The sequence below is a fragment of the Nymphalis io genome, chromosome 2 (assembly GCF_905147045.1).
Source record: "Nymphalis io chromosome 2, ilAglIoxx1.1, whole genome shotgun sequence".
NCBI lineage: Eukaryota > Metazoa > Arthropoda > Insecta > Lepidoptera > Nymphalidae > Nymphalis > Nymphalis io.
This window is the reverse complement of record NC_065889.1, coordinates 6099251-6120682: the sequence shown is the minus strand read 5'-3', so window position 1 is coordinate 6120682 and position 21432 is coordinate 6099251. Positions and strand designations below refer to the sequence as shown.

At 32.8% G+C, this 21432-nt stretch overlaps 3 protein-coding genes across 11 annotated transcripts in view; all 3 read right to left on the bottom strand.

The window, feature by feature from the left end:
* Positions 1-5: 5 nt before the first annotated feature.
* Positions 6-3841, bottom strand: LOC126774773 (zinc metalloproteinase nas-4-like). Its single transcript, XM_050496323.1, has 6 exons — positions 3712-3841; positions 3080-3295; positions 2530-2639; positions 1958-2165; positions 924-1060; positions 6-842 (listed from the first exon to the last, which is right to left on the bottom strand). Exons 1-6 carry the CDS (start codon positions 3839-3841, stop codon positions 6-8), a joined length of 1638 nt encoding a protein of 545 aa, XP_050352280.1.
* A 1132-nt stretch (positions 3842-4973) lies between these two features.
* Positions 4974-15623, bottom strand: LOC126774766 (zinc metalloproteinase nas-13-like; the record flags this gene model as incomplete). Its single annotated transcript, XM_050496312.1, has 6 exons — positions 4974-5136; positions 5786-5922; positions 6062-6281; positions 7222-7328; positions 7935-8105; positions 15602-15623. Coding segments are annotated over 6 exons (762 nt in total), but the record flags the coding sequence as incomplete, so codon positions are not given.
* The window catches only part of LOC126779014 (guanine nucleotide-releasing factor 2), a 37666-nt gene continuing 29004 nt past the window's right edge, over positions 12771-21432 (bottom strand). For 8 of the 9 annotated variants that reach the window (XM_050502796.1, XM_050502767.1, XM_050502779.1 and 5 more), the window contains 14 exons: positions 20968-21088; positions 20570-20674; positions 19758-19857; positions 19573-19668; positions 19392-19496; positions 19073-19277; positions 18737-18748; positions 17919-18078; positions 17492-17630; positions 17157-17414; positions 16684-16937; positions 16390-16521; positions 16113-16304; positions 12771-15666 (listed from right to left, as the gene is read on the bottom strand). In XM_050502796.1, coding sequence (XP_050358753.1) covers positions 15663-15666; positions 16113-16304; positions 16390-16521; positions 16684-16937; positions 17157-17414; positions 17492-17630; positions 17919-18078; positions 18737-18748; positions 19073-19277; positions 19392-19496; positions 19573-19668; positions 19758-19857; positions 20570-20674; positions 20968-21088 — 1883 coding nt within the window. In that variant the 3' untranslated portion in view covers positions 12771-15662. The remainder of the gene's footprint in view (positions 15667-16112; positions 16305-16389; positions 16522-16683; positions 16938-17156; positions 17415-17491; positions 17631-17918; positions 18079-18736; positions 18749-19072; positions 19278-19391; positions 19497-19572; positions 19669-19757; positions 19858-20569; positions 20675-20967; positions 21089-21432) is intronic. The other variant, XM_050502774.1, reaches the window with a different exon arrangement.

The following is a 21432-nucleotide window of genomic DNA, read 5'->3' as shown; positions in this document are numbered from 1 at the left end:
TAGTCTTATCTATAAATATCTAACGTTGGGTGTCTGTCTCTGTAATGTTTATGGTTAAATTGATCATTGTGGTACCATTTCTCCACTCGTGGAACGTGATGACCGAACAAAGTAAAACTATCATGTTCTTTGTTCACTAATGGATTATAGCTTGAACTTGACTTAGGAAAGTAGTTTTGTGTAAATGCGTCTTTATACTTAGAGGGGGCTTCATCATATTTAACAAGCTGCTTTTCAAGACCGTACTCTTCTCTTAAGCCATCCTCATTTCTTGTTGGTTTTGAAAAGTCTTGCGGTTTTATTATTTGTGACAATCTATAAAAAGCATTCGATAAATCTTCATTAAGTTCATCCGATGGCTTTTCTTTTGGAGTATTTTGTTTGTCATCTGTATAGGGCTCTATGGCTGTATGTTCTCTACCATTTAATAGATCTTGTGGATTTACATCAAAATAAGATTTTCCGTATTCCTCTATAGTTGGTGGAATAGGAGATTCGAAAAGTTTCTTGATTACTTCTTCTCTATCTCCAGTTCCCTGAACAAACGTTGGTTGCAGATCTTGCGGCGTATTACTAAAATAATTAAACATAGAAAATTGGGGTGAATCTTGTATTTGATATGCTTCGGCAGCCTTGGGTAATTTGATAACCACTGTTTTACCTTGCTGGTAACCTAAGCCGTGGCCTTCAAATGGCTTGTTTTTGGTTTTTTTCTTTTTCTTTGGTGTTTCAGATGAGTCACTATCAGCTAGATTTTCTGAGTCGGCATCGCAGTACATCTTGTTCAATTTCTGTGTGTCCTTGTCTGACAGGCCTATTCTCTGACCAATTTCAGCAGCAAACTAAAGGAAAAAATATTGCATTTTTTTATTGGTAATATAATAACATATAACAGCAGTGAATAGCATAGATTGTTGAATCACCTGTTTCGGAACGAGTGTGTCTTGACCATTCAAAGAGAAAGCCTTACGACTATAATGCAAAACACTATCATAGTCGTAGCCGACGCCAAAGTCGGAAACCGCAAAGGAATTATATTTGCGAAAGTTGTGTCGCGCATCTGTAATTTAAATACATATCTTTACTAATATTATAAATGCGTTACATTCGCGTCTGTCTATGTGTTTTTCTGTATTTTACGCTTTCACGGCTAAAACACTGAACCGAATTTGGTATGAAGCAAGCTTGAACTAAAATGAAGGACAGAGGACTACTTTTTTTATAACACCCGATCCCCGCCCAACACGCGGGTGACACTGCGAGCTACAACTACGATATAATAAGTGAAAAAGATGAGCCTGTAGAATAAATAGACTATTGAGATAATTAGTAAGTACATTGAATCCTTGATGCTCAAGACATCTAAACATCATAAAATGTTATCATGCAAAGTAGTCTTTTGTTAACCAATAATAAAAACTATCAATAAAAAAAAAAACAATTCATTTTTTCATCTATTTACGAATACCTACATGATATATACCTATAAATAGGTAAAGAAAAGTGTATAGGTTGTTATAGGTTTATGCGACGACGAAGTATTTAATTTGCTACTCGTAACTGTTACTAGGGAACGATGCATATTAGTATTCAGGTCATGCAAAGTGAATATCTAACACCATAACCTTAATCAAGGTTCGTGTATGTTTAGACAGATATAACGGATGCCTAGAAAGCACATTAACTACATTATCAAATTTAAATACGTAAACATTAGATACGCATTAAAAACATGTTTTTAAATAAATTACCATTTCTATGTTCCTGTCTGGTTTAATAAATTGATTCAACAAATTGCCATATGAAAATAAACAGTGAGATTTGAAATGTAAATATAATAAATATGCCTTATTTTCACCTTTTTGCTGTGAGCTATTTAAAAAAAAAACAATGACTTGTTATATCGTCCACACCGTTAAGTATGGGAAATGGTGCAGCTTGTCTATTGTTTACTTACTTTTAACTATATTTTCCCATATAACATCAATATATTCGTCCCGATCGGAACTGCTCTGCATGTGATAGAATCCCAAGGTATGCAGCATTTCATGCACTATAGTACCGTGACGGAAGCACCCGCGTCCCGCCGGATGGCGACTGGACAAATTCAATACTTGGTACCCTCCTTGATATCCTACTTGCGAGAAACATCCTCTTCTACTTCCCTGAAATATAACATGTTAAATATAAAAAATAAGTCAGAGCCGTGTTATTGTTATTTGGGTTACAAATTTTAATATTTTAATCTTTAAAAATATGAAACAAATAAGTATTTTCGAGAAAAGAAATCACAAAATAAATTAAATTTATGCTGTGTAAGTTTGTCCTTCATTAACGTACCATTATTATTAAATTTTATTTATAGGTTATAATTCTCATTTATAGATATATAATTTTCACTGATTGGTGTTAAATTCTTTTGATTTACAAATTAGATCCTAGTGTAATTGTTTTTCTTTTTTTTAATACATAGTTTTTAAATAAAAAAAATACAATTTTGTGACAATATATAATTAGACATACACCTACCTGTATAACTACCGCATCACGATCACCTTTTACATAAGGTCTAAACTTAACGCAAGAGGCACGAGCTAAGTCGTCTATGCCATCCTGGATTGCTTGCAATTGGTCGCTTGCTGAAATCAAACTAAAACTATATATTACGTACTTTTTCTTTGTATGTCAAATTACAATGTATTTAAATTACAGCTTTTCTATTTTGCAATAACAATACAACAATAGCGTCTGTTGACAAAGTCGCTTTGACTGTATTTGCGCGGCAAACCATATCAGTGTCTTTATATATTGCCATTTGTGTTGCGTTAAACTTTTGTAACTGTTTCAACGTTTTCGATATCATGTCAGTAAATTAATGTGAAAATAAATATATACATATATATATAAAGTAACATGTCTTAGTGCTAGGCAAAACCCTCTTCTTGAGGACATTTAATCCGAAACATACAGATTGCCTCCTCTTTTTTTCCTTAATAAATTACTATTAAGTATCTAATATCGTATTAACAATTTTTATTGTACGTTTATTTATGTCAAAGAGTAATATAATATAACTTACAGAAATGTTCTGCTTGTATAAAATAAATAACTTCATTGTTGGGCCAACGTTTAGTTGTATCTGAAACTCCATTTCTTGCAAGTCCCTCTGCGACACTGTTGACTATCATCCTCCTCTGCCTTTCGTTTAGGATCAAATCCCCTTCAAATTTACCGCTCTCTTCCCAAGCATGGTCAGATACGGGTGCATCATCGTCATAGTCATCCGGAATACCGCCTTTTAGGAATTCTTTACAATTTTTATTAAATAGATAACAATTAAACTAATAATATTAAAATTATAATATTATCCTTGCAGTGCGCTCGCTTACAATTAATTAGCTTAGCCTTCAAAATTCCAGCGTAATTAGAAGATAAAAATACAAATTTAAGTCACTAAATAATAAATTTACTAGAAACTACAAAAAGCCGACATATGTATCTATCTGAATAGAACATTTTGAACAAATTATGTAGTCCAGGCAAAACTGTAGAAGATACGAGGGTGAAATATTTCAAGTGACGATACGAAAATAGTACTTACCTTACATATAGGTACAATAAGCTTTTTTCTGCCCAATTATATTTAAATATATCAAGAGAAAGAAACAAATAAATGACATTTAATATTTACAAATAGTAAAAAGACCTTACTTTTAACACTTTGATCCAATTGTGACGTCTCTTTTAAGAAATTACTAAAATCCTCAAGTTCGCTTGTAGACATCGCCAAACACTTCATCACACAAACATGACATAATGCAAAAATGCTAATCAACTTCATATTTAAATTTCTACTTAATATTAATGTATGAAAATTAAAATAAATACATTAGTACTGTCCTTTCACAAACGTAGCTCAAATATTTGGCAAAAAGTGTGTCATATTAACGGTACAGCCACATAACACAGTTTGGGTTAAGCTACAAAGAAAAACTTGCGAATTAAAGTTTTTACGCTACACAGCGAAGTTTTTGTCTAACAAAACCCACCGAGGCGGGTCGGGAATTAATATAGTGTTAGATACGACCATTTCACAAGGTGTTATCGCGCTACTGCAGAAGCATCTTGCGACAGCGCGCTCGTGCCGTGGCAACGGCTCACGCCTCCCATGCAAGAATCAATTGCTAAATTTACTGCTCGACTTATTCTATCATTGAACAAAACCTTGATTTCGATAATTTGTTTGCCTCATAGTATCTTAACTTTTGTTATTCATCTTGCAAATTTAGTCAAGCAATTTCATTAGGCGTTGGACTTGTCATCGTTGACTTAAAATCATTGTAATGACTGTAGTATATGCCAACCGTCACAGAAGAATACATAAGGCACCACATTCTTCAATGACTCGAATCTTGAATAATTCGATATCAATAATTGTATATGGTATTAGGTCAAATAATTAAAAACATAAATTTTTGAATAATTTTAATATCATATAGTTTTTTACTATCTTTATTTGCTCGCTCAGAGCAAGAATTTGACCGCGAAAAAGATTCAGTCATACTATATCTTATAAAGTCTATATTGTTTCGGAGCAGTAATTGGAGACAAAATATTTATTAGACTTCGTTACGCTTTCACATTAAATAGGCAAAATTATAAAATTAAAAAAAGTTAGCTCGTTCATTTTTATATTTTTTCAGTTATAACCGTTTTAGTACTAAATCTCGATAAGTTTGTAATGTTGTGAACATTTGATTTCTAAATTTAATTAATATCTATTAAAAATAGCTTTAAAGTTCAATTACATACATATTTTTTATTAACTAAAACATTGCGTAAATATTTATTGAACATAAATCTCGTCATAAGCAGGAAGAATAAAACACAAAAGTCTGGTGTAATGCTTTTATTGCATTGCATATAATTCCATTGTTAATTATCATTGGGGGTTCCGTAACATTTTATAATTGACTATTTGGTATAAATCAATTCGAACACTGAAACTCTTGCCAGGTTAATTACTATTTCCTATACCATGTAACTAATGGATTCGTCATCTTCACAATACATTCTATTAAGTTTTATGACATCACTTTCAGACATTCCCTTTCTCTGTCCGATTTTCACGTTTTCCTTAAAAAAAATGCTTTAATTATATTTTTGAAGATTTATCAACGAATTTCAAGTAACAACGTACATTGTTATGACAAATTAAATTGGAGCGTTAAATATTGCATGAAACGTATTATTGACACGCAACAATAAAATGAGAATGTATTTATTGCCATTATAATTGAGACAGTTATAAATTGTCTGTTATGTAGGCTAAATAATGTAATTTTTACTTAGTTTCATAAATCCTAGACTTAGCTAGAAACATAGTCTGGCAATGTACATTTTTCTTATATTTTTGTTTAACACTAATTTGCATTATCCTTTTTATGTAACAACCTTTGTACTGAGCAATGGTTGTTAAATAAAAAGGATATTTTTTTTTATTAACTTTGACCTAGCTCACATTTCTTAATAACTTTTTTACTAAAAACCATAAATACAATAAATATTGCAGTGGACTGTCATACATGTAACGAGCCCTACTTAAATAAAATATTTAATTTTTGTTTTAATGGTAATTTTCTGTCTTTTTGACTATTATCTTATTCCTTTGTGCCAACGAGATCATAGGGGTTACGAACACCTCTATTTTAATTGACGACTTTAGGAACAGGATATTGGAGGTGAACTAATCAAATCATGGAGCCACTATGTTAGTACTAATTACCTTCAAAGGTATTATAGTTTTATTTCCGTTTTTTGAAAATGCTGTCGCTGGATAATGCATCACGCTGTCGTAGTCGTATCGTACACCAAAGTCGGTCACTGTGTCGATGGTATACTTTGCGAAATTATGCTCCACGCCTAATAAAAATAATTAATTGATATTATACCTACATTATGTACAATTAATCATTGCAATTGTTAAATAAACGCAAATTGCTAACATGTTTGAATAAAAATATATATATTGTTAATTCATTCGACGTTTCCCACAATATACCTGACTTTATGTTTTCCCACAGTATCTCTACAAAATCGTCTCTGTCGTATGTGCTCTGCATGTGGTAGAAGCCGAGAGTGTGGAGCATTTCGTGTACAACCGTCCCGTACTTGAAGCATCGTTCCGATAAGTTTAACACTTGACGCGTTTCTTCTTCTTCTTCTGACTGATGCTCGTCAATATTGAAACCTACATTTGAAAAGCATCCGTTTTCTGATCCCTGTTTGCCCCAAATTTCTGAATTAATAACTAATGTTAGAATGAAAATGTTAAATAATCACAAGTGATCACTAATATACGATAAACTCAATTTATAATGTCAGTTAAAAGTGAAAATGTTGACGTATTTTCATATAACGCAATGATTAATGTTAAATATTTTTAAATTTATAATCGATACGCGGGAAAGTGGTTTGTTCACTTTCAAGTGCATAAGGATCGGACCATACTCTCTGAACCTGTTTTTTGTACAAATATGGGCTTAAAATTTTTTTATTTAAATTTTTTGCCATACCTACAACATACCATATAACACGTAGAATTGTTAGGATCGATAATCGATCAATGTTAACCGAACATCGCGAGGTCAAATCTGAGTAAGCACTACCAAGTTTTATGAGGTTATTTTGTCTTGATCTTTCATCTCTTGCAAGACGATGAAATAAAATCTGCCTATAGGTTAAAAAGATCTCACAAGTGTGTCCTTCAACCTGCATTGGAAGACGGTCAATATCTCAATATGCTCCAAGCCCCATTTTAAAGAGGAAAGAGTAAATCAGTCAATTACCGACTGTTTACTACTGCTCACTCGTTTTTGAACACAGAATAAATTAAAATATTTGCTGTTTTGTTTCAAATTTGCATCTAATATTAAATAATTTTACCCATTATCTTTAAATATACAACAAACCACATGCATTTTATTTTATTTACGCTCAAATTGAAAGCATATTCAAAGTAGCCCGCTACGGTCGACCATAGATATATTTTCGTCACAAATATTTACCCAATCAAGAAAATATTACTAAATCTTTGTTAAAAGGTGGTTAACAAATATTTAGTAATATTTTCTTATAGTAATAAGTATATTATTTTTTATGCAGAATATAGTCATATATTTTAAACAGAATTAATTAATATTATACATACATACAACCTACCTGAATAATGACTGCGTGTTCATTATTTTTCCTTGGACGAAACGTAAGGCACGACTTATTAGCTATATCAGCCATAGCTTCTTCGATCATTTTTAATTCATTCTCATCTGTAAAAAGTAAAGTTTTTTATAGCTAAGAAATAAAGTGATGCATTGTGGGTGTTCGATGCGCCATGGAAACTAAGACTCTATCTCCCCCTTGTGTCTATAATTAAACTAGTTCACTTACCATTCAAACATAAATAGTTTAAATAATGCATTGCTGTGTAACCGTTTAGTGGTAGAATAAGTGATGAGTTGGTGGCGCCAACCCATTTTTGCTCAAAACCCTACCATCCGTTGATACTATTATCTATTCGTTAAATATTATGTAATATCGGAAACGACAGTTTTCTGATTACGTAGACATATTTCGTTAGGTATATATCATAGAATTCGCAGTAAATAATCATAATTGTCGCTAATGGACATCGTAAAAATTTTAATTTATAATATATAATATCACGTCCAATTGTCGAACTACTATATTATTCAAGTTTTAATACGTACGCACATATTATTTGGTGACCATTACTATTTATGGTGTTGAGTAAACGTTTTGGTATAAGACCACGATATGCAGGATATCTACCTATATATAAAATGGAAAGTTTTCCATCAAAACGCACTTACATTTATTCATATACATATTTTAATAACAACACAATTACTAACCAAAATCATCTTCAACGATATGGTAAACAACAGTGCGGTTGGGCCATCGCTTGGAATTGTTTCTTAAGCCATTACGTTCAATATTAGCGTATTTTATAGCACGTTGCTGCGACGAAGACAATAACATGTCTCCTTCGAAATGTTCGCCCAATTCTGCATCAGTACTTGAAGCTATATCTACAAAAAATATATGTTGAACGACTACAAAAAATGCGCTAAAAATAAAAAGATGGAAATTCATGATAAAACTTATCAAAACACCAGGTTTATTAGATATTATGTAGGTACTCGTTATGTCTCCAGGCATATACTATACAATTTTATTTTATTTCCGTCTGACTCGACGCTCTTACTAGTTTTAAAAGTAAAAATGTAAATAACGCTTCTGAAATAAAATCCATCAATTTCCTATATTATTTTATTGCTTATTTATATAGCAACATAAATACCTTCCACGCAATTTTAACAAGACAACAGGACAATTTCCTTAGATAATAGATTGTTTTTACAACAATTGAACTATATCTACAAATAAAACAATTATTACACATTTATTTTAAACGAGCTTTTATGCGTTACCAAAAACATAAATTTGGTACAATGGTAAATTAACTATATTGTTATCAGCAGTGCTATTCTGTAAGAACTTACTTCGCATGTCACGTGAAATAAAACGGTCTGTATACCGTTGAAAAATTTAAACTGAACTAATTTCAAATAAACCACATTGCATTGCTTAGTACATGGTTTATTTGCAGGGCTGGTTTGCTAGGCCTGTGGAAGATTGCCGCCCTACTCCTAGATAATTTTAATAATTGGAATCTTCATAGGACTATTTTTTTTTCAAATTTCTATGGACACGTTTAAATTTTATAGAGATCATAGAGGGTACGAATACTAAAAAAACCTTATTAAGTTTTACCGCCCTAAGCTTGAGCTTATAGAAAAATCCGTCCCGTTCTTTTGTAACCATAGCCTACACCATAATCGAAATGAAATACTATTTATGAAACGAAAACATGTTAAAAAAATTGAATAGCATTGCATTCTTAAAATTTATTTAAGAAATTGCCTTTACAAAAAAATTACAGTAAGCACTTAAATAACTCAAGAAGCTGCACAGCTTGAAAAACGCCTCCTCTTTCTCTAAGTAGAAGGTTCGGAGCTTATTTCTCAAAGCGGCTGGAACGTAAGTTGATGGATACAAATGTTGCTAAAAATATATTCGTCAAATACAAGTCTCCTAACAAAATTTGCCTGTAACGCCGAATCATAAACACAAATCAAGCATGAAAATTCAGTGGGGTCTGCCCTATTTCAGACCAGACTTTCGGTTACACCTAGGTATGTGATCCAAAGATCTAAGCCACTAGACCATCTCGGCTCTAAATAAGCAAAATATTCTCTTAGTAAAAATGTTTTATTAAATATTTACCATTATTCATTATAAATTCGTTAACACTAAAGCGATATTCCTCAGCAATTGGTGCTGCATTGGAAAAAACCGATAAAATTAAAACTACACTTAACTTTAGCATCATCGTGAAACATAAAATAACACTACGGGTAGGTACGTTTATTACTGAAGATTGCAATATAGTCGCCTCTTTTAAATAGTAATTTGAGGGAAGTATCGATCACCTAATTAGATAAGTAATCTAAGCACATGCTGTTGTAATTAGCTACTTTTGTTTCACCACGGTGTTTATCTATTGTGCGCTTAAAACCCTACTGTGAACAAGGATGTCTGTAGTTGTTAAACACTTCGCAATTAGCTTCTACATAAGTAAGAATGTAATTTACTATTTAAAATTGCTAAATCGATTTTAGGAATTCATTTCAAAACTGTAGGTTTTTTTACTATTAGATCTAGATATTAGTGCATTTTTAAGTATTTACTTACAAAATGGCACTGTTTAAAAAATTAACTGTGTTCTGGTCCGATAGTTGTCTACCTATACCGAATAATTCAGATTTTCGGAGATATATATTTTTTTCTATTAAAATAAATTATATTAAATATTTATTTACAAACATTATTACTATTTACTAACCTGACCACCTTAGATCCAACCAACCCATCGCCTACCACCTAACTATTAATTAGTCATTCCTTATTCCTCTGTCAAACCATTTGCAGACAAACATATACACAAAGTTTATAAACTAACTCAACGTATATATTTATTTAGAGCAATCCCAGATATTTATTTTTTTAATAACTCATTGGAGTTCGTGATAACTTTTTGTTCGTGTTCGTGATTTTACAGTTTTTTTTTTTAAAGTTTTTGGTATAGAAATTTGGATATCGTTTTTAATTAGGATTTAATCGATATATTCGAACATACCAGACTGATTGACTGTTTTGTTATATATATCATAAGCGGAACGACCAAATTTTCAAAATTACCCATAAAATTAACGTTTTTATTTTTTGTGAACAATTTTAGTATCGATTATTCAGAAATACGCTACATTTACGAAATTCCTTAAATATTTGTTAGAGTAAAAAGCCGAGATGGCCCAGTGGTTCGAACGCGTGAATCTTAACCGATGATCGTGGGTTCAAACCCGGGCAAGCACCACTGAATTTTCATGTGCTTAATTTGTGTTTATAATTCATCTCGTGCTTGACGGTGAAGGAAAACATGGTGAGGAAACCTGCATGTGTCTAATTTCATTGAAATCCTGCCACATGTGTATTCTACCAACCCGCATTGGAGCAGCGTGGTGGAATAAGCTCCAAATCTTCTCCTCAAAAAGGGAGAGAAGGCCTTAGCCCAGCAGTGAGACATTAACAGGCTGTTACTGTTACTGTTGTTAGAGTACGGTGGATTTATTTCATGAAAACTTGTTGACAAATGAAAATCTATGCAAACGATAGATAGAAAAATAGCCAGTAGAGTAGTAGTAGTAAGGCTAAAGGCTTTAAAAGCGTTCTTTAAGGCGTGCGTCCATTAAAGTTCCTGACCTTAGCGGACATACCTACGCAGAACAAATCATTAAAGATTTATCACAATCGGATCAGTGATCCCAGAGGTCTAAAACTCAATTTTGTTTATTAAGAAGAATGTACAGTTAATCTTTTAGTTGTTTTCAACCATTTAACCATGCACCGGATCATTTTATTCGTAGTCAACTATTGTAAAACTACCTAATTAAAATTTTTACTTTGCCTTTACTTAGCACTTTGAATAAATATTACTTCAAATAACATATCTACTTCTAATAATATCACTTTCAAAAAATATATATTAATATAACTATTAAATAAGCTAAAAAGTTATTTTATATCCGACACAATCAAAGTCTTATTAAAAAAGTAATTTATAAAACCGCGTTGTCAAAATTAACGAAGCCTTAAGTCAGTTTTTCGATAATATATTTTTAGATTTATAAAATGAAGGCTTTATCTAATTTTAGGCATAAAAGTGATCCGCAATAAATAAATGCGAAAGTTAGTTTGATTGTTACCCTTAACACTGTTTGTCTTAAGTGTTCAATCAATCTAGTATGTAATCTTCTCGTAGGACCCATGGGACTCCATGAAAAAGACGGTCCAAATTACCTCGTAATCGTTGTTGGTGTGGAAACAGTAACCGACAAGGTCATGGAAAAATAATAAAACATTTTGTAATGATAAATTATGTTATTTTATTTAAATATTTAATGTTTCCAAATAACTTCTGCATACTAGCCGTTTGTTAGACCGCTAGACGTTAGGATTTTTTATGACATCAATAACGTTTGAATAAGCTGCATTTTACCTCTAAGCAATATAACTTTAAATCGGCCATCCGCTCGGACTAGATATTATAACAATATGTATAAGATAAAATACTTACGATTGCATTAAGGACGTGGTATAGTAGCTAGGACGCTGAAAATTTTAAAAACTATATATTCTGCTATACGGAGTGAGATACAGCGATTGCAGGGCGACGCTAGCGACTACATGGCTTTCTGCATGGTAACAATGAAAACCTTTGGCAAACATTTTAATTTCGATATGTAATAATATTACATAGAACATCTGATGTATTGAAGAAATTCATTAGCAGCAAAACATTTGACGAGCGAATAATTAATTTACATACAAAATATTCAATGGTACGGATGGTATATAAAAACGTTTACAAGATAATAAAAATAAATAAAACAACATATTTTATCAGATTGTAAATAACGTGCTATATTTATATTACAAAATAATTACAAAGAAAACTTGACACACAAAATGTAAACTGTACAAATAAGCATGCAACTCAGATACAATGTTATGCAGAATTAATTAAGAGAAATGTACAAATAAATCGTATTAACGTATAAAAAAAATACTATAGTAAACGTATAAGTAAACAATCGCATATAAAACGAAATAATATAAATCCATTTGATACAAGTATGGCATTACTTTAAACATAATACTGAACTTGCTAATACAACAATGTAAGCTGTTCTAATGTGACATCATTATAAAAAAAAAATCAATAAATATCGACATCGCTACTAAACAATTACCATAGATCCTACAATACCTTTGTAATAGGCGATTCATTCTAAATACTTGTAGTAACAAACAACTACACAGTGATATCATGAAGACATTTAAAGAAACGCTGTCGCCAGTTTACACATCAACTATACTGAGTTATTAATTTAGGCAGTCTTTAACATATTTCAATTTATTATGTACCAAAAAGTTACAGAATATTACGGTACGCTAAATAAATTTATACGATATAAGCGACCTTCTTACGTATCTTTTAAAAGTGACTATCGATATTGGACTAATCTTTTTATTTATAAATAATTGGCTACGAATTATTCTCATAATTTATATTTATAATAATAAATAGCCTTTATTAATTTAGTTTATGGATTAAGTCTTCAATAGTGACGGTCTCTTTAAAACGCTACGAAATAGGTCCAAAAAAACAATCATAGAAATGGTAACATACCTACCAACTTAACTACGTTTCAAATTATTTTTACATACAAATTACAATATCAGCACATCGTATCAATAAAGCACTGTAAAATATTCTAAATATTGGTCTAGTTATTTATTGCGCGGGCTCTCTATCCCAAAAGATACAACATTACCAGATCGTTGTAATTACATTATCAATCTACACTGCAAAATACAATATACCGTGTCATGACAACTATTACTATACGTTTCGAAATAAACACTATCGTGACAAACCTCGGGATCGATGGACGAATAAATAATACAATTAAATAAAATAACATCAGATGTTTATATAAATTCAATAATTATTAATTGAATAAATTAATTTATCTAATTGAAAGGTCTGTCACAATAACTCAATATTATAATACAATGTTATTTGTCTTCGACGAGCTATTCGTAATATGTCGATAGTTCATCGAAAATGAAATAAAATTGTCCTAATATTATAATAGCGACCAAATGTCGGTATCCGATCCGATCAATGATCCGGCAGATAAATGGGGTTTATGAACGCTTAAGGCTAATATTTCTCTAATATAATTTGTCTACGTATAGAGGACGTCAACCGAGTAGTAAGCGGCACTCGAATGAGTGATTAATTATTATCACAAATGTGCAGCGATTCTACGATAAAAAAATTTATTGCTATTTCAAGACTCGATAGTCTTAAGGCAAAAGTAATTAAACCGTGTACGATTATTTTGTATTATCTATAATTAACATTTAAAAATCGTTTATTGTAACCATTACTTCCATACAAATAGAAACCATCGAATCCTAATTAGTCTATCGCTACAATAGATCCTTGGCTGCGTCCTAAGCTTTTAATAAATAGTAAAACGACACAAATACTTCCGTTATAAACAAGTTTAGATCTCAAAAGTATGATTTATCGTAAACATTTTGCCACCTTGTAGGCGACAATTAATAGGAAAAATATAATTTCTGATTATCAAAAATAATAATATGTATCAAATTTTATTATTAGAACACGCGTAAAATATTGCGTCGCATAATATACTTAGTATAAATGAAATCAGCAGTATATAAGCTGTGTTGCCGTCTCAAGCTTCGCAAAACCACAACATGGATAAATCTCATCGTCTCAGTATATCAAACAAATCCAACTCTTCAGAATGTCATTATACAAACTAAATGTGAAACTATATTGATTGACACGTAGTATTAGTGTGTGAATTATCTCAGTTACCATTTTTTTATTAAGCTTTCTAAACAATATGCGAAGACGCACGTAATGTAGTACGAATGCTATAAATACACAGTATGTAAATTTATTTATAAAATAGAATAGCAAGAACCAACCTTAAACTGACCCAAGTTATGTTGCAGTAGCATTCTCATACACCTCCTATAACTGACCAGACGAACGTAAGTGAAATATTATTAACTAAATATGCATTTTATAATTCCGATCAGTCACTTGTACTATGAAAATAAGCAACTGCAAACTTTTCGAAAATATATATTTCTATTTGAAATGGGACATTTCTCAATATCAACATTTGGCACACAATATTACTGATATGTATAGTTATTTCATGAAATAATAGCACGGGGTTGTGTTCAATACGATTATTCGCTATGGAAGCCCCATTTGACTAGATGTATACAATTTCAAACATTTCTCAACCTAAATTCAACTTCCTCGTTCCTTGTCATTCACACAAACTGTTCATACAAGTAACAGTAAAATGTCATTATAATCTTACATTACAAAGGCGTAACTGTAATTTTAATTACATTTTATTATTGCTATATTTATGGTTTGATTGAGAATGACACAGGTCAAGAAACTCTCTTTCCTTTTGACATTGTAACCAGTTTCATTTCATTCTGAATTTTAAAAGGAATTGTCCCATTTCTTATTCACTAAGGCAGGTAACGTGCATGTTATCATTATTTATAATTCAACTGACATTACAAATCGTTTTGCAATTCAAATATCACATAACAAGTCGAAAGTTTTTGAAAAGTAGATACAAATACACAATACTACCATAACAGCGAAAAATCTGTAATGTTTATATAAAATGCACTTTATGAAATAACTATAGATTATTTATTATTAAATACAAATTTCATGAAATTAGTTTCACCATGCGTTAACACTATCACTAATTATTATATAGCAACTCGTCTACTACTTACAAATTTTAAAGAATTCCTCTAATTCGATGTATTGAAATTTAGCTTTCGAAGTCTGTTTATAATTATGTTTGTTTTTTTATGACATCAACGAACAAATCACAATAACTAGAAGAATATCAGTTATCTACACTACGCGTCGTATTCCATTGTAAGAAACTATGCAAGTCACATGCTGATATGTATGCCGGTAACGGTACAAATATTGATAGGGATTTGGCTTGATTTAGGAATTTTGTTTTCATTACGACTCAACTATTTGATGGTAAACGTTGATTTGGGTCGAGTTTTGACTTTTTTTTTTGATACAAGTTATGTGGTGATAATATGGACTTTAAATATTATAAGTCTCAAACCAAGTGCTAGTAAGCTAACATGTTTTAAGCGTTCTATACACAATCGGACCAATCACAGTTGAAACCACATTTACCAATAAATACACTAAAAATAATTAGGCCATTTTAGGACAGATAATCACAATATTTTATCTAATTTAAACAATTCCTCATAGATAAAATCTCACATTTATGTCGAGTCGTTTCTTCTCATGCTTCTCCATCTTTTATCTTTGGATTTGTATCGATTTACCTGTAGAAATAAAGACATACTGATGAATGTCGTAATCTTGCAAGAAACATTCTTTACGTACACCTTCGATTCATTAACAATTAAAATGGCAAATCTGATATTTTTGTAAAATTATAAATATAAAGGTCTGTTTATTGCTTTGGCCGTTTTATATGCAGCAAAAGATCAATCGGCATGATTTTTTATAAGAGACATAATTTATAAGCCGAAGATTGCAAGACTACTTTTAATTTACACTTGGTGGTAGGGCTTTGAGCAAGCACGTCTGGGTAGGTACCACCCATTCTCTTACAGCGATAATGTCTAGTGACGATGGTGACCACTAGGTGGCGGTTTGATCGGCCACCTACCGATTTCATAAATTAATAAAAATTCCGGACAATTGATGGGACCTAGATGTTAATCATATTGGTATAAAATAAAGCGTAGCACATGTGGGTACGCACGTGGCGGCCGTGGCGGCGGCGGGCGGCGCGGGCGCGGGCGGCGCGGGCGGCGACGGCGCGGACGCGTTGCGCGAGCGCCCGCCGCGCGGCTTGATGGTCTCCGAGATCTGCCACATGGTTTCCTCGCTGAGCACGTCGTCGAACTCGTTGAACATTGCCTGGATGCGCTCGTTCTTCTTGAACTTGTACTGCCTGGAAATTAAATGTAATTTCGTTTCACTATAATCAGTAAATACGATAAAACGTAATTCTATATGTTTTGTTTCGAGGGACTCACTCTTTGTGGAAACGTTTCATGTTTTCCATTATATTATACTGTTGCCATCGTTTCGTGAAATTAATACTGCCGTCGGGAAGTAAATCCGGGTTCCCCACGTGTACGAACGTAAGGTCTTGAAGAAATAGGCCGCTGTAAAAATATATAAATTTGTAAATTAATAAAATATCAAAGCTATATGTGTTACTTTTCTAAGTAAATAATGTACGTGACATTAAGAAACTGTGTATGTCATCTATAGCAAAAGTTTTGTTTATAAGAGAGTCAGTAATGTTGTAGTTTCAAAGCAGTCACATGTAGGGTATGCAGGGCGGCTGCGTGTCGGCGAGCGCGTTGCGGTAGGCGCGGAAGGAGTGCGAGGAGTCGATGAGCGCGCAGTGGTCGCGCAGCGCGTCGGCCACGGCGCGCGGCCAGCCCAGGCGCCGCACGGGCGGGCAGTCCAGCGCCGACACCAGCGCCAGGTACGAGTTGAAGTTGTTCAGCTTGCGCAGAGCCTTCATCACCTTCAGCACCTTGCTCGCGTACTTCTCCCGCTCGCGCGCTTCGTACTGAAAAATCCGAACGTATTAAAAACACTTATACGAATAAATATAAACAGAAATGTAAAGATTCAATATTTGTTATTAAAGTTCCCAATGATGGTTTTCGAATTATTATATAGTCACAAATTTTAAATTTTTACAAAATACACTGGATTTCCTCCAACCCTCTCTTAAACTCATGATGTGATTTTAGAAGTAATCATTCCACAATATAGTGAAACTCACTTGCTCTAATATCCTGGAGCGTGCCCAGTAACTCATCTTGTTGAAGTGCTCGGTAAACCTCGTCAAATTGGGCGAGCTCTCCTCGGACTGGTCGCGCGGCCAGGAGAGCACCTCCGCGGTGGTTATACGAACAAATAAAGCTGAGTCTAGTAGCGTCATCTGCTCAGCTAACTCACTAGCTTTGAAGTCTAATAACGTGTCCCGACGAAGGGATACGGTACCATAACAGGGCATGTCGTATTCGTATTTGTTATTTGTCTGTAAAATAAAAACAAACATTTTATTAATTCGTACATATTCACATTATAGACACATGTTTATAAATAAATACTTACATTTTGGAAATGTAATTGTTTCTGTTTATCGACTAATATTTGTCTTAGAGCTTTTGATATAGGGAGCTCCTCCGTTTCAACGAGCCAATAAATGAATTCCATAATTTCCTGCATTAACGTTCGTTCTAGGTCAGCCATTCTAAAAATAAACATAATCTGCTAGAAATACTTAAGAGAGTTATTGGGATTACAGAACAAATATATACAGTCATCACTACTTTATATATTATAACAGTGAATTGACCTGAATACTGAATTACTAAATGTTTGTTTTCGTAATAAGAAAAATGGTATATCTCTTTTGTCTGCCCGCAACAGTGTGTATGCCGGCGACGCGCGCAATTCTTGTATTCCAAATGATAATTACAAACACAATAATTAACATTTTCAACTTGTACCAGACTTATGTCTATATTCTATAACTCACGTGAGATCGGCCACGACCCTCGTAAGCAGGCTGAGCGTGGAGCGCAGTTCGTGCGGTCGCGGGCGGTAGTGGTGCGCGCGCCGCACCAGTTTGCGCACCAACTCGCCCGGAGACACCCACGTCCTGTACGTCGCCAGAAATGCTTCCTGATACGCGAAATCTGTGCACATAGAATTGTATTGAGACATAGGCGGTAAAGAAATACTCGTTTGAGCTAACGATTGGTGTGAACGTGTGCATTTATTACAATATTGTTTTCTTTTTGTAACTTTCAGTGTTGTCAAGAGATTAGTGTAAAAATAGTAATGAACTATTATTTTATTAATCATAAAAAGCGATTAATTTAATAATGTATTTAAAAAAACTAATGACGCTTACAATATAAAAAAATGTTCTCTACTCCGTTCACATCAACGTTATAAAAAGGCAAAGCTAAATTTTCAAACTGGTAACACTATTTTGTTTGCAAACTAATATATCTAAAGCTATTTCAAACAAAATGTGTCACACTAATACTAAGCTAAAGCCATGTGCTTCAAACACTATGCGAATTACTATTTATCATTATATATTTCATAGATACAAATATCAATATATTATCTAAATTTAAAATATCATGCTCTTTGTTTATTAAAAGTGTGAGTTTGAACGCCAGCGAATCGCGTGAAAGTTTAGTATATTCAGTAATATAGTACTTATATAATTTACATAACAAGTGCCTCTAAAAACCATATGAAGCGAGACCAGCTAAGCTATAAAAATAATATTAGTATTCAACCAGCTAGTGTCTGTCAGCCCTCATACTATGATTCACTTACACTCGTCCGTTTCTGTAAAGTGAAAGCATGAAAGTTAAGAGGTTAAAAGCGATGCCAATTCTCTTTTTTTTATTTAAAATTTACTGTCTTATAAATAAGATGTTTATTTATTTTTTATTGTGCTTCGTCCATACTTTCTTATTATATGAAATGACTAAGACATGCTTTGTTATCTTCCAATGAATGTTTAAAACCGTTTTCCCGTATTAGTTAACTTATTATAAAAAATTGGCATCAATTGTCAATACTTAAATTTAACCTTGTCCCAAATATTGGTAAGACTGTAATAATGAAGACAAAATATGTTGCAAGGATTTGTTATATTAAACAAAGTACCTTTGGTAGCTTTAGTAGCGAGTACTATTAAGGCGTCTGGGTGACCACCGCGTACTTCGCGCACTTCGGAACCCTCTTTGGTGGTACCCTTCAAAAGGAGCCAACCACTAACGTCCGTCTGCAGGATAATATCGTCAGAATCGGATGTGATTGTGTCATTTGCTTCGGATACTTGCTGTACAGGCTCTGTGCTGCTTTCACTTCTCTATAAATATAGATATATTTTTTGTTTAAATAACTAGTTTGTAAAATTAACTACTTTAGTAAAAATAAATGTCGTTGTTGTAATCCATTTGTATAATAAATTTTATAAACATACCTGTGAAGGCACGGGAGAAGGCAGAGGCACGAGTCTATCTAATTCCTCCTCGTCGACGGGAAACTTGCCCGGAGATGACGAGCTCACATACAAATCGTCTGTACTCTGTATATAGAAAATATTTTCATTATCGTATCAAACGTAATAGTACAATTAAAGAAAATCTAAATTGATAACGCACCACGTTATTGAGCATAGATTCATCAGCTGAACTGTTATTTGAAGACGGCCGCGGTGAAGGTGGGGGTAAAAGTTCATTGCTCGAATTCATTGATATCTGACAAATAAACAAATATATATATCAATTATAAATGTCTAATTACATGTTCATGTAATGTGATTAATAAATGTTTGTTGACTATGTACCTGTTTAGTCTTATTCATCTTTGGTGGTAGCGCTGGAGGCTCGGGAGGTACTGGACTAGTTCTGCTCGATGTCTTCATACTGACACTATCTTCAGAACCACTGTCAATCAAATGACATGTATTTAGCAACAATATTTTTAATCTTTAAATACTTGTCTCATGGTCCTCCATTATAAAAAATAACATAACTTGATAGTCAACTACTAAAAATATTACATTCTACATAATTGATAAGGAAACGAAAACATTTAAAAATAATTTTGGAGTGGAGGATTTATAGGTTGAAAGGGTAACATAAAAATTACGAGATTATCATTTAACACATAGACAATTTCAAGTTCACGTTATAAAATCATTAATGAATAAGAAATATTATAATAAATTTTAATTACTAAAACAAGAAATAAGGACGAAACGAGGAGTTTCCTCGAGTCTTTTGTCGATTCTAAAAGTTCCTCTATGACAATACAAAAGTACTTGTGAGAGCCTATTTGAAAAAGTATATTTTGTTTTTATTTTTTATTTTCTTTTTACAGTATAGGTAGGCGGACGAGCACATGGGCCACCTGATATTAAGTGGTCCCAACGCCCATAGACATTGGTATTGTAAGAAATGTTAACCATCGTTTACATCGCCAATGCCCCACCAACCTTGGGAACTAAGATGTTATGTCCATTGTGCCTGTAATTACACTGGCTCACTCACCCTTCAAACCGGAACACAACAATACCAAGTATTGTTGTTTTGCGGTAGAATATCTGATGAGTGGATAGTACATACCCAGACGAGTTAAAATTATGGGTATACAAACCTTAATGGTGGTGTACTCAAATGTTGAACCGTTAACGACGAAGCCATAGTCCTTTGCATCTGGTGGTGACCCACGCTTATCGCTCCAGTACTCGAATGTTGTGCACTACGGAAACATACGCCCGTTATCAAATATACACAAAAAATATTAGGACTAATATTAAATCACGCTTAAGTTACTATTTGTATTTACATAGAATCAAAAGATTAAAAAAATATTGAGCATTGACCGACATATGATATGTTTTAATTAACAATGTCATCAGCTTAGTTACAGTTTATTGACACAAGATAACAAAAACGGATTCTCTACCGTATTCAATAAACGGATTCTACAATAAGTCAATATGTATTGCTAACACTGATATAAAACAGAAATTTACTATAAAATAATTTTACCTCGTTAAATTATACGTGTGTATTGAATGCCTAAACATGTCCGGTGGAGCCTCGGGATTGATCGGAGGGTGAGCGTTGAGCGTGTGACTGCAGTTTCCAAACATTTCCATGTAAGCCATTACTGAAAAAATTTGTTCGAAATATAAAATCATATAAAAATAAAATTGCCAAAAAAACGTTGTCTAGTAACAAATGCGTAACATGTTCTTCTATGCCGCCTAATAAAACAGCAAAGGCGCCGTAATGAAGCGTTAAGTACATTCATCATCTCAGGTGATAATTAACTACGCGAAATTCCGTTTGTATTATTAACAGACACAAAATAAAGCAGCGTAAGCCATATTGTGATAAGCAAGCAGTTTTATTGGTATGAAAATGTATCGTGAAAGCTAGAGGCACATGAAGTTCTCCAATCCGTCCGATTATTTGGAGTCGACGAGTTTCACCGCTAAATTACTCTCAGAT

Coding starts and splice junctions, on each gene's coding strand:
- LOC126774773 (XM_050496323.1), bottom strand. CDS start 3,841: ATGAAGTTGATTAGCATTTTTGCATTATGTCATGTTTGTGTGATGAAG. Junction 1,061..1,957: donor ATGGGAAAATATAGTTAAAA/GTAAGTAAACAA, acceptor TTTAAATTACAG/ATGCGCGACACAACTTTCGC. Junction 843..923: donor ACACACTCGTTCCGAAACAG/GTGATTCAACAA, acceptor TTTTTCCTTTAG/TTTGCTGCTGAAATTGGTCA.